The sequence below is a fragment of the Genypterus blacodes genome, unplaced genomic scaffold (assembly GCF_046128005.1).
Source record: "Genypterus blacodes isolate CSIRO-AG114 ecotype Tasmania unplaced genomic scaffold, CSIRO-AGI_Gbla_v1 ptg000156l_1, whole genome shotgun sequence".
NCBI classification, from domain to species: domain Eukaryota; kingdom Metazoa; phylum Chordata; class Actinopteri; order Ophidiiformes; family Ophidiidae; genus Genypterus; species Genypterus blacodes.
Window position 1 is genome coordinate 2,246,050 of NW_027466957.1, and position 15,085 is coordinate 2,261,134.

A 15,085-nucleotide genomic window follows, 5' to 3' on the forward strand; every position below is an offset into this window, starting at 1 on the left:
AATATGGGTATATATAATATGGGTATTATATATATAAAATATATAATATTTTTATAAAGCAAATGTGTGGTAGTTTAGTCATTTCACATGTACTGTATCTCAGTGAGACATAGTGTATAGTGTTGAATTGGTGTTCCAAGATATTCTTGCAGTTTGTAGCTGCATGCTCTGCTTGACTGATTGTTTGTATAATCATGAAATCTACTATCTGCATTCTGTAGTCATTTATGTAGCACTGTGAAAATGCTCTGCAGAACAGAGAGCAAATAATCACATACTTTTAACTTTACTGTTATTCCCTCCTTTATAGTGACACGGTTCTCGGTAGCTAGCACTGATCTATCCCAGTGGGTGGATGCTGGGTTCGATTCCTGGCCAGGGCACGATTTTTCTATGTACAGTTTTTCTTTATTTTTTTATTTTTTTATATTTTTTTCTCTATACAAGCTGAAAATGGCAGGCTTGGCATAAAGTTGAAAGTTTCACACGCCAATGTGTAATTTTCAGCAAGTATTTCTTTGTGAGTGCAGCATTTGAGCACTCCGATTTAAGATAGAAATCTTACAGACAGGCCTGATTGCTGAAAACATCAGGGATGGACCAGAACACGAACAGAGGGAAGGATGACCAAACCCTTACTGCTTCTGTATCTGTCTATATACATCCATCTATGACCGAAGTATTTCCTGCTGAAGCTCCCCTGACCACGGAGTGTGACGTCACTCTCCCAGAATGCATGGCTTCAAGCGCGGCGCCCAGCAGTCCAGGCCTGGACTCTAATAAATATCTCTAACAAATATCTGCAAAAGTGGCTACAAAATGTCGCCGTGGATGCGGATGGCGGGTGACAGAGGGAGCGGAGCTGAAGCCGGAGCGGTAAGTCGTAGAGTCTTCGTGTGTGCAGAGATTAAGTCGCTGTGGAAAAGAGAGAAGAGTAAGCTGCCCCGAAACAAACTCCAGTACAACTTGGTGCAGCGCTCATCTTTTGTTTTTTAAGCAGCAGATTGGGTTGGCTAACTCTTTAACTTCATCCACCGCCTCGCAAGCACTCCGCAACGGCTTTCATACACACCAAACCCCGTACAACTAATCAAGAAAGACCCACTTTAACAAACACATTTCATGCCTACAGGCAAATTGGGTTGCCGTGGCGAGGCTAACAGCAAAATTTAGCCCGGGTGTTTCGGATTAACTAGTGACCATATTATCTGGTGACATTAGCCAGAATTGACTCATGTTGCTTTTGCCTAATGCCCGCTGATGTTTAAACCAGAACTATTTCACTGTTGGCTAAATCATTTTAGCATTAAAAGTCGAAGTTTAGTAGGTTTAGCTTTTATTATTGTTATTGACTGTGTGCTATAGAAATGAACAGCCTTTGTGGCTAATCAAAATTGTGTATTTATGTTTGTTCCTGCGTGTATACTGAGTGAGAAACCAGTTTTATGGTTATATTCTGGTAAAACCCAAAGTATTGAATGAGTTATTTATTTATTTATTTTCCACTTTTTTCACTCTCTTTTAATCTTCTGTGTCTTGGACATGAGTGAAAATGTAGTCACCAGTCACATTTTGAATTGTTAAAAAATATCCTTTTTCATATCTACTGTCACCACAAGCAACAACCAGTGCTTTCAGAGCCACCATCCTACAAGTACAGGTTCAGACTACATCATTTCAGTGAAGCTCAAATGCAGCCTGATAGAAGTTTAGTTTAGCTTTTTGTACAGAAATGACTATAATTGTTTTGTGCATTGTCTGTTCTACAAGAACAAAAATAGAAACACACCTGTTGTGTTTTTTTACCTTGAAAAAACAAACATTTATCGCTGTGGCTGCCATTTTCCAAAAAAGTTAAATGGTCATGTATAGGTCACAACTGGTAAACTTGTGTTGATCAACTTGTAAATACAACTCAGTCTAAGTAAGGGAACAGTAGGTCATTCACATGGAATTAAATCCTGGGTTTAATTTGGACCCACAATCAAATGTGGTTTCCCTTGTCTTTCCTTCAGTGAACACCCTTTTGATGAAGCCTGTGATGCCAGGGTTCACCAGCTTAGCTTCAAATTTAGCATGGTATCAGAAAAATAGAATCCACCGGCAATGCAACAAATGTTGTTCTCTGCCAACAAACTAATGGACAAAGAGAGTTGTATTTTTATATATTTTATCTATAAATGTATATAATATATATTATGTTCAATATGTCATCATTGTCACTGAAAATACAATAGTTTTTAGGTTCAACTGTCAGAACCATGGCAGAATTAACCTTTGGTTTTAGGTTTAAAATTGACTCAATTATTTGGGCTAATTTCAAGATTCAAGATTCATTCATTTTCATCTGTAGTCTCTTTTTAATGAAAAAATTAAATTGACTCTATATCTGAGTGCCTGCAAGTGTAAACAGACATTTCAAGCTTGGTGGAGCAGCCGGTGGGAGGTTAGATTGGGAGGAAGATGGGATGGGTGGGGTGTCACCCCTACGTCCCTCTGCGGAGGCAGTCGCCTGTCCCTGAAACAGCTATGGAGCTGAAAAACAGCTGACCCACACTCAAGGGTGTGGGGCCCAGGGCCAGAGAGGTGATCAGTAGACATCAGGAGACAAAGGAAGTAAGGTGAGAGGGTTAGAGAAGGATGGCGAGAGAAAAATCTGCCCCATGTGCCCCATCCTACATACTACACTGCTATCACTAACCAGAGTGCACAAAGTCTGTCTGGGCTCTGAGTTTAACCTGGATTGACTTATCACTTTCCTGCAATTTGGAGACTGTTTCTCCTGAACCATTTGGCAGATATCGAAGTTTACCAAAAAGAGGTGCGCTTTCAAGTGGGATTTGAAAGCTGTAGAGAGCCTGCTTCTGTAACGGGTGCAGTAAGTGCGTTCCAGAGCAAAAGAGGTATGAAAATGCTCTATTTCCAAAGGTCTTTGTCTTGACCTTCGGAATGACAAGCAGGCCTGCCTGCTGAGATCTTAAAGGAATGTACTTGGAAATAAGGGAACGTACTTGGAAATAAGGTTAGAAAGATGCACAGGAGCTAGGCCATGTAGTATCTTATAAGGAAGAAGTAAAACCTTAAAGTCGGCCCTGGCACTGAAAGGAAGCCAGTGTAGCGACGCTAGAACCGGTGTTATTTAGTCAAATCTACGGGTTTTTGTTTGTCTTGCTGCAGTGTTTTGAACAAGCTGCAGTTTCTTAATAGCAGAGGAGTTCAAACCAGAGAAGAGAACATTACAGTAGTCCAGTCTGGAGGTGACAAACGCGTCAATTAGTGTTTCAGCATTTCTGGCTATGGAAATAAGCAACCCTTGTAACATTAATATGGCTGCTGAAAGTTTGGTCCTTGTCAAATGTTACACCCAGATCTTTTGCCATTGTGGAGCAACAGATGGTACCATTGTCAAAGTTATCTTGTAGATTCTCAAGTTTCTGTCTCTACTTCTTTGGTCCCAAGATCAGCATTTCCGTTTTATTAACGTAAACAAGCAAAAAAAAAGTCATGCATCCTTAAACAGTTGGGTGTCATCTGCATAAGAATGAAAATCCCAAACTGTCAAATTACGTTCCCGAGAGGGAGCATATAGATAGAAAATTAAGATTAACATTAAGATAGTTTATTTATCATGTTGCATGCACAAATTACATGCAATTGAAATTTTTCTTGCACCCCCTCTTACATATCACACACACAAACACATGCATTACAGAGCATGTATTTTTGTGTGTGATAGCCATTTTTCAGCGCCCATGGAGCATTTGGGGGTTTGGTGCCTTGCTCATGTGCACCTCGGCAGTGCTCTGGAGGTAAACTGGCAACTCACCAGCTACCAGTCTGCTTACTTGGACCACACAGGAGACTCACACCAGTGTCGCTCCGCTTCCCAGCTGTCGACCCAGCGGACTGAGCTACTGCCGCCCCCAAATAATAATGGGCCCAGTACAGAACCCTGTGGAACACCACATTTCACAGGGTGGCAAGATGAATTGATTTTGTTTAATGAAACAAAATGAGATCTATCCATTAGCTAGGATCCAAACCAAGAAAGTGCGAGGTCATGAACGCCGATGTGGGTCTCAAGGTTGATCGAGTAGAATATTATGATCCACAGTGTTGAAGGCTGCACTTAGAGCTAGGAGAATTAGAACTGAAGAGGCACCAGTATCAGCGGTGAGAAATAGGTTGTTTGAGACCTTTTGCTAACGCAGTTTCTGCACTATGTAGCGGCCTAAAGCCAGATTGGTGCAGCTCAAGCAAGTTATTTGCGTTAAGGTAAACAGTAAGTTGATTTGCAACCAGACGCTCAAGTTTGAGAGAGGAAAGGGACATTTGGGATGGGTCTATAGTTGTGTAAGGTGTCTGGGTTTCAGGTGGGCATTTTTAGAAGGGGTTTAATGACGGCTGTTTTAAAAGCAGCAGGCACAACCCCTGTAGACAGCGCGTATTTATGACTCAAGAAAAGAGGCCCCAAGCTCCGGGCATAGATCCTTTATAATTTTAGCAAGAAGAGGATCAAGTAGGCAGGTAGTGGGCTTGGAGGATGCATCTACCTTGTTAAAACTGGCCAGTGAGACTGTCTCGAAAAGGTTCAGTGTACAAGACAGAGGGTCCCTTGTAGGGCTGACATCAGAAAGTGATATCGTAGTGGGAGTAGAGTTACCAAGTGATGTTTTTATATCATCAATCTTGTTCGTAAAAAAACTAAAATGAAGTCGTTCAGTACGAACTCAGAGCTGACTGTGGCTATAGGTTTACTCGAAAGCTGTGCCACTGTGTTGGGGAGAGAGAGAGAGAACTTGGGGTTGTTTTATTTGTCATTAATTAGTTTTGAATAATAGCCAACTCGTGCAGAACAAAGTACTTGTTTATAATCTAAAAGGCTATCAGATCAGGCGAGTCAAAAAAACTTCTAGTTTGGTCAGACGCCACTTCCGTTCTAACTGTCTGCATGCCTGCTTACGTAACCGGATGGCAATCAATAACCAAGGGGCCACTTTGTCCCGTTTGCAGGACCTTTGTTTTAGAGGAGCAATAGACTCCAAAGTGCTGGTAAGGGGGGTTCATGTTGTCTGTTGGAGTATCCAGTGAGGCCTTATTAGGTTTTTATACCTCTAGGGCTCGCGGTAGTTCCTAGTGATGGGCATTTCGGCTCTTTTTAAAGAGCCATTTCTTTTGGCTTTCTTGTGGCTCAGCTCACTACAAAGAGCCAGCTCTTTCAGGTCGCGAACGGCTCCTCAGATTTTTTGCGCCGCCGGCACCGCCGAGTGCGCCGGCCATCCGACCATCTGATTATATGGTCAATGGAAGACCATACAATCAGAACAGTTGGCCTTGTTGATGAGGCCCACTGCGGAAGGTAAGAAGCTGTAATAGCATGTAATGTCAAACGTCTCCCCCCTCCTCTCTATCGTGCACTTGCTGGCGAAAATCATGGACAGCCCCCGTAGTATGTTTTGGTTTTTGTAGGAAGACTTTCAGTGGCCCCATCTCGCCCGCCCTATGGGGGTGCGCTTCACACCGCCCCCTCCCACACATCTTGACCAATCACGTGTGGCTACAACAGAAAGGGAAAAAAAGTGAAACGAAAAAATCACTATTTCCACAGCAAGCAGGTTAATGACGCTAGCACTTCTAGCACGGCTAAAGAAGGCATTCCGCTTGCCTTTGTCACAGATCAGTCCCTCGACACGGAAGATGATGAGGGAATGATCCAATAATGTGGGAGGAATGGGAAATATTGCATGTATTGGGAGAAGCCCACTGAGTCAATGAGGGGGTTAAAGCTTTACAAAATGAGTCGTTTAATTTCTCGAGGTGAATATTACCACCATGTCTGTTATAAAAGTGGAAAAAAAAAGATCTTAGTATAAGGGCCGGAAGGGCGGTAGATGACCACCGAACAGAAGGATTGATTTCCTGCCTTAGAAGTTGCTGGTTTAAGAATTAAAAGCTGAAACGACAAAAAGTTAGCCATCTCCTGGTGGCAAGGTTGAGAGGCTTGTTAAAAATTAAGCCTACACCATCACCCTTTTTGGAGGTGCGTCCAGCATGAGCATGGGTGAAACAGGGGGAGACGCCTCGTTTTTATGGCATATGGTCATCGTCCTTGAGCCATGTCTCACAGAGGCTCAACATGTCAAGGCTATGCTCTTGAATCAGATCACGAACCAAGAGTGGTAGGTAGTGTCAGAGTACATGAGCACCTCTGTAACGAGTGTGCCGCACTGACACTACACAACGATTTTTTTATGGCCTGTAAACAGGAAACCGTATGTGCGAAATATTAGAGCAAGGCTCATACGGAGTGGTAGGGCGAGGAAGCACAGTCTCAATGGAGTGAGTTTAACGATTGGAGAGTCTTGAACCTCAGCAGACGAGTGTCAACAGGTTTTCTGAGAGCCTGTGACCTGGCAGGTAGTGAACCTTGGCCGACCTAGCTATTGAGCTCTTCCTAGTAGCTGTGGTCTTACCTGCATTGCTGGCTATCTTGGCAGGACCTGCCGCGGCTAGCAATTGGCTTTTCAGGCTACTCTGTTTCTCCTCAAGCAGACGAATCCGTCTCTCTAACTCAGAAAGCTTAGAGCAGCAAGAGGAGAAGGGAGAGGAAGGAAGGGTCATACTTATAAGCGAATAAATGATTACACTGATCTCTGTTACCGCTGCTACCGCTCAAGAGACAAAGACGTACAGATGGCTGGTTTGTTCACGTTTCGTTGTTTGTAGTTACAGTATTCATCTTATGCTGAGAAAACTGGTCATTGTCTCAATGTTTTTTTTTGTGTGCGTGAGTCTCACTTATACTGGGTCATGGTTTATTTACATTTCGCCGTTTAGCAGACGCTTTTATCCAAAGCCATGTACATAAGAGGTTTCCATACAAAATTGGTTCCTTTCTCAGCAGACCTTTTTTTTGTGAGCCCACAGAATGTGACACGCCAATGTCCCTACTCCCACTGCAGAAACTGCATTGAAATGTCAGATCACACCTCTGCCGGTGATAAACAAGGCGTCGTGTGTGCCGCAGAGTGGGCCGAGGCCGAGTGTGCGCGATACTGTGAGTGATGGGAGGTCAAGTGACCGGTGTCAGTACGATGCCGGGTGCTGTTGACGGCGCACTTGCCGGTGTTTCGGCTAACTTTTAACGATTTTTTCAATGCCATGCGATCTACCCAATATCGAGATCGACGTATTGGGCACCCCCGCTCTAAGTGAATGTTGATGATATTAGAAAGGTGGACGAAATTGATTTAAAAGCACCGCAGGTATGTCCAACACGGACATGATTCTTGTAGTGTGGCCATTTCTTGGAGTTATTAGAAGATGCTCCAAGATGGGGAATTGACATCAGAATTGACAGGTATTGGGGGGCGCCAGTCGCTCAGTCAGCAGTGTACTTGGCTGGAAGCTTAAGGGTCGCGGGTTCGAATCACACGAGGACCAAAACAATGGAAGATGGGCTGGTAGCTGGAGGGATGCCAGCACATCTCCTGGGCACTGCCGAGGTGAACCCTTGAGCAAGGCACCTAACCCCCAAATTGCTCCCGAGCAAGACCCCCCTCACTCTGCATCTCTCGATCATCATCAACTTGTATATGGACCGTGTGTTTCATGTGGTGTCTGCATGTTGTGTGTTTCCTAACCCGTGTACAAGTGATGCATCTAGAAAAAATAACCAAGTGAGGAAAAATAATTTGCCCTAGGGGATAAAGTACGTTTCTTTCTTTCTTTTCTTTCTTCAGAATTGGCGATGAACATTTACACAGAGCAGATGCACGCACGCACACACAGGACGATTGACAGTAAAAACGTAGAAATTGATTTGAAGGATTGTAAATATAATTGCTAGTTGCCTTCGCTGAAAGACATTGAAGCAGTAAATGCATTTTGATGAGCATGACATTAACACCAACTGTACTGTAAGTTGCACAACAGCTTGTTGCTAGCATATTTGTATAGACTTCTTTTTATTTTATACAATACTCCCTTGTATTTGGCTTTGATTAAGTTATAGTTAGAAACAGTAGATCACATAGTTTCATATGAGAAGCACTTTAGACAGATGTGTTAATAGGTCAAGGAGACCCTCCTGAAGGGGAGCCAGGACAGGAAGCGTCACATTCACATGTCAATCTTTGTTTTTGTACTTCTCTTTTCACTCTCGAGCCATCGGGCTAAATTATAATTTCAGCTCCCCAATCTTCATTGTTGTTCAGGTAGGCTTGTTATTGAATGGCAAATAAAGGTAAATATCAGTCAGATTGTAAAGGTGTAAGCAGGCTGCAACAGTTTTCATGAAAGTTCAAAAAATAAACTCAACTTTTCCTGACTACTGTCTTTTAACTGATTTCAATGTGGAAACTGGGGTAGATCAGACTTTCGTATGACTTGACTTGTGACTGGCTTGACTTTCTCTAAACCAGGGTCTCGACTTGCTGGATTTATAGCAGGGATTGACTTGACTTGCTTGAGACTTGAAGGTTAAGACTCAAGACTTGCTTATGACTTGAACATGTTGGGTTGTCCCTATGCACTTAAATCAGCATATTTGGAATGAACATTGTGAGATACACTCTGGTTATATTAACTGTCCAGTCCACACCACATCAGGTATGTTTCTTCCATTGCTCGATGTGACATTGCGTTTTTCTTTTTTTCTTTTACAGGTCTGTAAAAATGCTTAGCGGCTTAATTCGTATCGGCTGCTGTGATTGTGGAATTTGAGGCTGCTGAATACTAAAATAGCCTGCAGACCGACACAAGAGCTCTTCTCAGGAAACGCAAAGACCCAGTCAGATCAACACAGCCCTGGTGGGGTTGCTATGGCAGCTGCTGTCACAGAAAGAGTTGGAATCAAGCTCGTTCTAGTAGGGCAGGACAGACCACTCATCATTGCCGCAAGAGGTCATCAACACTCAACAAACAGCACTTACCATTAATTCTAACATTGTAAGTTAACAGGACACGTAGAGGTCTCTGCGCTGATGGTCAGCTCCTTGGGAAATCCTCATGAGTCTTATTGGTGTTTGCTTAGGCTGCTGCCTGGAGTCTGTGCACAAGCAGAACCAATACTGTTAGCTTTGCTAGACCATGTTTCACCAGCAGGACCATCTGAAGAGCCAGCTTCAGGAGAGCCACCCACCCAACAGGCAGCTCTTTCATTGCCAGGAGTGTGGGAAACAGTACAACACCCAGCTGGGATACAGGCGGCACTTGGTGGCAGCACACAGCGCTACAGCAGGCCTGCCCTGCCCAGAGGGAACGCCCTCTTTGCTGGAGCACTTTGGCAGCCACATTGACCGGCCTCCACCATCAGAGGACAATACAAGTGCTACTGTGCCAGTGCGCGAAAGGAAGTACTCATGTGAACGTTGTGACCGCCGTTTCTACACTCGCAAGGACGTGCGTCGACATGCTGTCGTACACACTGGCCGACGGGACTTCCTGTGCCCACGCTGTGCACAACGATTTGGCCGTCGAGACCATTTGACTCGGCACCTGAAGAAGAGTCACGCCCAAGAGTCAGGGTTAATGCCGCCTGTTACATCCAGTTCCTCTATGGCGACACCCACACCTGCAACTCAGTGCCAAGTGAAAGAGGAGCCCAGCCCTGTGACCTCTGATATGGTCTCTGTCTCCAAGGATCCCGTGGAGACCTTCTCCAGGGACATGTACAACTCCTACTCAATGACCAGTCCTGTCCCAGGCATGGGCCATCATGGTCTTGTGCAGGGCTCCTTGACCTCAAGCATGGGTATGGGCCGCCACATGCCTCCCACATCCCCACACCCCCACCACCATCACCTGCAGCCCCCAGCGCCACCACAGCAGCAGACTTACAGCAACATGGCCAGGTACCCGCATGGATCTACCTCATATCCCCGTGCAGATGTGGACAGTTTCTTGCTCGACCTGCAAAGTGCTCCCCCACCTCATGTGAGTACAGTCAACTCCTCTACCTCCACTGCTGCTTCCCCTCAGAGGGAGGTGCTGGCCGATGGTGTGGGTGCCAGTGGTGACCCCCACCTGCTGTCCAGGAGCCCTGCCATCTCATCTGAGCTGTCCTGCACCACTAACATGGACCTTGGGCCCCTGCTGGGCTTTTTGCCTTTTAGTCTGCCTCCCTATAGTGCCCACATGGGTATGGGGGGTTTAGTGATGGGCTATTCATCAGCCACCACCTCTGCTTCCTCAACATCCTCCTCGACCGGACTGCCCTCCCAGGCTCCAGGGCCCTTCACATTCTTCCAGCCTCCCCAGTCTCACGCACCCCAGGGCCCTGGTTCCCACAACCACAGTCAGCTACCTCAGGCATATAGCAGTCCTGCTATGAGCACTTCAAGCTCTCTACCTCACTACTACCAGGCCTTTCAGCAGTAAGCAGCTCTCTCCTCAAAAACCTACCATACAAACGTTGGTTTTCCATGTATAATTTGTATTTCATGAAAATGGCAAAACATTGGCATCATTATTGTATAACAAGTGTGATATTTTAGCCAGTCAGTGCTGATTATGCTAATCTCATGTTTTGTTCAACACAACAACTCACCTAATCAGTATTACCCCATGATTTAAAAAAGTAACTTGAAAGGAGGCAGAGAAACTTGGATTATTTCACTGCAACCAAAACGGAGTACTTCTTCAGCCAAACCAACAGTTGCACTTACACATTTGACAAATGTTCAGCAAACTGATAGTTGAGATGACGTGTAAAATGCTGCAGTGTCAAAATTTAAGAATAAGATGAGGAATAAGGAATAATTGAATAAGGAAAGAGATATGAAGAAATCGCTTTCATTACATATCCTTGGAAACTTTGACTTTTATTACTCAATATTGGAGCTTCAAAAGGATTAGCAGGGTGTGAAAGTTTTGTACGCATTATTATATATTTGTTTTTTGAATAAGTCAATGTTGCTGAAAATCATAGAATATGCATGCAGAATGTCAAAATCGGATAACTTCAAAACACCTTTTGGTCAAATTCAATAGAATATACAGTTAATGTTGCAATGTATACTGTAGATGAACAGTCCTATGAACTCAAACAATTTCCTACCATTGCTTTGATCACATGCACCAGCAGGAATACAGATATTGTTTATTTTTATAACACACATTAATCCAGTTTTCTCATGCAATTTGTTGGTCTTATATAATTTTCTGTTTAATGCAATTATTAAGCCTTAAGTATCTGTTATCTAATTACAGTTGATTTGAACTGTAGAGCTAAGTTACAACATTCACAAGATGAAAACTAAGACTTTTACGTTAATAGAACAAAATGTCACACAATTATAGGAATCTAATTAGTGCACGTTTCAGATTCAGATGATGCGTTTGAGTCCAACATTCTTACACAGAAATCATAAAATGCAGTGATCAACTGAAGCCAAATCAGCATGGCGGAACAAACTGTAAACACTACATTTTAGTAATGTTTGCCATCACTTGTTTGTGTTGTTAATTCTCTAAATGCACTTGCGTTCCATTGTCAGCATTGTGGGCCAGTGTGTGGAGGGAAAAATGTTAAAATGCAGAAATCTGCTGCTACACTACTGTTAATGAGTCAAACTACTAAAATCACCCCTCAGTCAGTTAGTGAACTTCAAGCATCTTTTTTTAACAATCATTTTGACCATAATGGGATAAAACCTGTCACGCCACTGAGTGCATAGTGGCTGTTAGAGGCCAGTGGCCATTATCTGCCTGATATGCTGCAATTTTATAACTCACTTCGGGCCACTCTGTGATAAGTTGAAATCTATCCGTTTTGCTACCTGCATCCTTAAATACATGTTTCACTACTACACTAGACAACATATTGGAAGTGAAAAAATAAAGTTATTGTTGCACACTGTGCACATGAGATGCCTACAGGTCTTCACAGAAGGTTTATTTTTGTAGTGATGGCTTCTCAGCTGAAAGGTTCTGCTAGTAAGACAAGGAGGACCCAAATGCTATTGATCTTCCCTCACCTAAAAAAAAGTATTTTTTCCTTCTGTTTATGTGACATGCAGCTAATTTTACCTATGTGTAATGACGTATTGCACCACCACGCTTCTTCATATAGCAGCTGAGGTTGATTTGATCTGCCCTGCCATAATGGGCTACATTTACATTTAAATACAATCTATGTATCCAGATACGCAATCTATATAGTGACATAACAATGACATGTATCACATTTTTACGTGCCATTAGTATGAGTTCTCATTATCAGAATTCAGCTGAATTCTGATTGACTTTCAGTATGCAATTGTTAGGTGGTTTGTCATTCCTCTTTGTTCCATGGACAATTTCAGTCATTTTTAAAGTAGCTGCAAAAGTTAACGTGCCTTTCCTCATCAGGATAACGTGTCTGGATAGAGGTGTGGATCATGGGTAGGGATTTTTATGTGGGGTGTAGATGGGCCTAGATCAGCTTTAAAACTTATGCACAGAAAGTCAGGTTTAAAAAAAGATTTATTTTCTCAATGAACCCCCACCAACCCACCTACCACAGAAATTTGGATAGTGATTTGTTGAAGATGGCCAAGCTAATGACTCGAGTTGGCTATGTCTGACATGGCAATCTGGTGCGTGGTGAGAGTTGCAACAAAAGGAAGTCTGAAATGGTGCATATGCCTTTTTTTTTTTCAATCCAGCCCAGTGAAAGAGGAGGTTTGAAATGTGAGCTGCCAACTGTGAATCTGAATCTTAACAGCATCAATTTCACCTCAGTGGTTCAAAAGCACTTGTGCATATTATCTACTTTTAGCCTTCTTTACCCTATTCCTGTTTGTTTGAGTCTCATGTTGGATCTCTTGCGTTTCTAGCACCCTCCCTTTTGCCTTGCCTCCATGCTGCTGCCAGGAGCCAGCACAGTAATATAAGAAGACAACTGAAACATTTGTTCATTCGAGATTCAGTCCTGACCTGTCATATTTCCTTTAATGTTTCACACTGCAGCGACACACATTATGGATCCCAACAAGCAGCTTTCTTATTTTGAAAACTCCCCCATGAAATTGGCCAGGTGTGGATGAGTGATGTGCTATTGGAAAGAAGATATATATAGAGAGAAACATTGTTAGTAAACTGGGTGCTTTCCTTTCTGCCTTACTTACATTTGCTGTGTTTTGAAGGACTTTTATCACTAGCATTGTCACAAACCTTAAAGTGTTGCACCGATGTCTTAAAATGCTACTGTTGTGCCTCTTTAAGAGTGTCTAATCTCTCAACTGGGTTTAAGCACTTATTACATTTATATAAAGGATGAAATTGATCCCTATTTACCTCAAACATGCAGATTTTTTTATTTGTATTTGCTTCTAGTTATTTGGCTTGTGTGCCATTGGATAGAAACTATAAAGGTAGATTTTATGAATTCAAACTATTTAGCAACAGGCATTGTCAAACTTTCTACCTCTACCTTGCGATAGATCTTTTTCAAATCCTTAGAATACAACAATTAAGTTTTTTTTTTTTTTTTTTTGTACTGGTTTGGAAGTTGAGGATATGCCTGGGAGAGTAAAGGCCGCAGTATACCTCATCTGACACACCAGTCAGAATTTCACCAAATTAGTAACTCTGACTCAGCTACTCTGCCTGGCATGCTTGCGTCAGACAAGGACTGAGTCTCTGTGTCCTTTCTCCATGGAGAGAAGTGAAACTGAAAGCGATCCTCCCCTTGTTCTGGATTGATGAACAAGTTCTGGGCTGCGGGGGATGAAGTGTACTGCAGCCTTGCATGCCTTTAGCTTCTCAGACATCTTCCTTCCTGGTTGAGTGTGATGAACCTTCACAGAATGATGGGGATATGTTAGAGAAGGACGGAGTCGAACATAATCTATTCTTGCCTTTGATATTTCTACTTATTTACTACCTCAGAAAAAGTGACAGGCTACTGTCCAACTAACAGCAGAGATGATGTCTGTGTAGGATTTTATTTTTTTCAGAGCAAGCACATATACTTTGTAGCTCCGTAGGTTGTTTTATTGGTTGTTTTATCTGTTTTTAAAGTGAGATTAGTTTAGAGCAGAATTATTCTAGCACAAGAAATACCATGTTGCCTGGCAATCTACATTGCATTTGTTTTCTTATCATGTATGTCCCCTGTCTTCAGTCTGGAATGTTGAGGTCATTGATGTATCTGGGTTTCCAACTTTAAGGGAATTATTTAAAATAAGAGGCTCTTCTGAGCTTGACATTTGGAGAAAGAACACTAAATGTGCAGCCCTAAGCCATTCAAATGCTGCAGCGCCTGGTCTTTCTGATGGAATGTGTGGGCTTTAGTGGGATTTTGTGTTGTAGATAAACATGGCTTCATGAAACACTTGACTTAGTGGGAACATAAACTTGGACTTGTGATTGTGTTTCAGTGACCTTGTGTCAGTAAAGTTGACACCCTGTTCGACATTCCAGACTGAATATGGACATCACACAGGATGGATGGATATCATGCTGGCTAGTCAACCAATTGTTACACCAGATAGTTCAGTACTGTTCCTGCATTTCCGTTGGTTTGAAATCCACTAAAATGCAGGTTTCACCACTTTTAACGTTGATAAATTTTGCAGTAGGTGTTTGTATTATCACGCAATAGATTAGAGGAAAGTGAAAAGGAATTGTGGTTATTTTCTAATTGCCTGAACATCAAATAATACAAAATAAAAAAATCTTTAGATTTTCTTGTGTGTTGTGGTCTTTTTTGTTTGCTACAAGACAGTGACAAGTCAATATGTTAACCTGCAATTAATAACCCCAAACCATACACAACTACAGAGAGACAGGTGGAACTAAATAAAACACAATCTATAAACCATTAATTGACACAATTAATTATTTGAATGCCTCAAAGGTTTTGCCACTTTTAATTAATACATTTAGCTATGAATTAATTGAGTGTTTTTCATAAACCCAAATGAAATAACTAAAGGTTATTTACTTAATACCTGAATTGTTTAAAACAGCCATTTGGAGAAAACCAGAAACAAGCCTACAAACACAACTCATTAGCTTTATTCTGAACAAGTGTTTTCATAACAAATGTATACAATACAACTGTACAAACAACAAACTCCACAACCCATTATCTATACAC

General features: G+C 42.4%; 1 protein-coding gene across 1 annotated transcript; it reads left to right on the forward strand.

Annotated features, from left to right (window-relative positions):
• Positions 1–123: 123 nt before the first annotated feature.
• On the forward strand, positions 124–12,983 carry LOC143013411 (zinc finger protein PLAGL2-like). Its single transcript, XM_076167033.1, has 2 exons — positions 124–876; positions 8,667–12,983. Exon 2 carries the CDS (start codon positions 9,091–9,093, stop codon positions 10,378–10,380), a length of 1,290 nt encoding a protein of 429 aa, XP_076023148.1. The 5' UTR covers positions 124–876; positions 8,667–9,090; the 3' UTR covers positions 10,381–12,983.
• The last annotated feature ends 2,102 nt before the right edge of the window (positions 12,984–15,085 follow it).

Excerpts from the sequence above, each read along its gene's own strand:
- LOC143013411 (XM_076167033.1), top strand. The coding sequence starts at position 9,091 with ATGTTTCACCAGCAGGACCATCTGAAGAGCCAGCTTCAGGAGAGCCAC.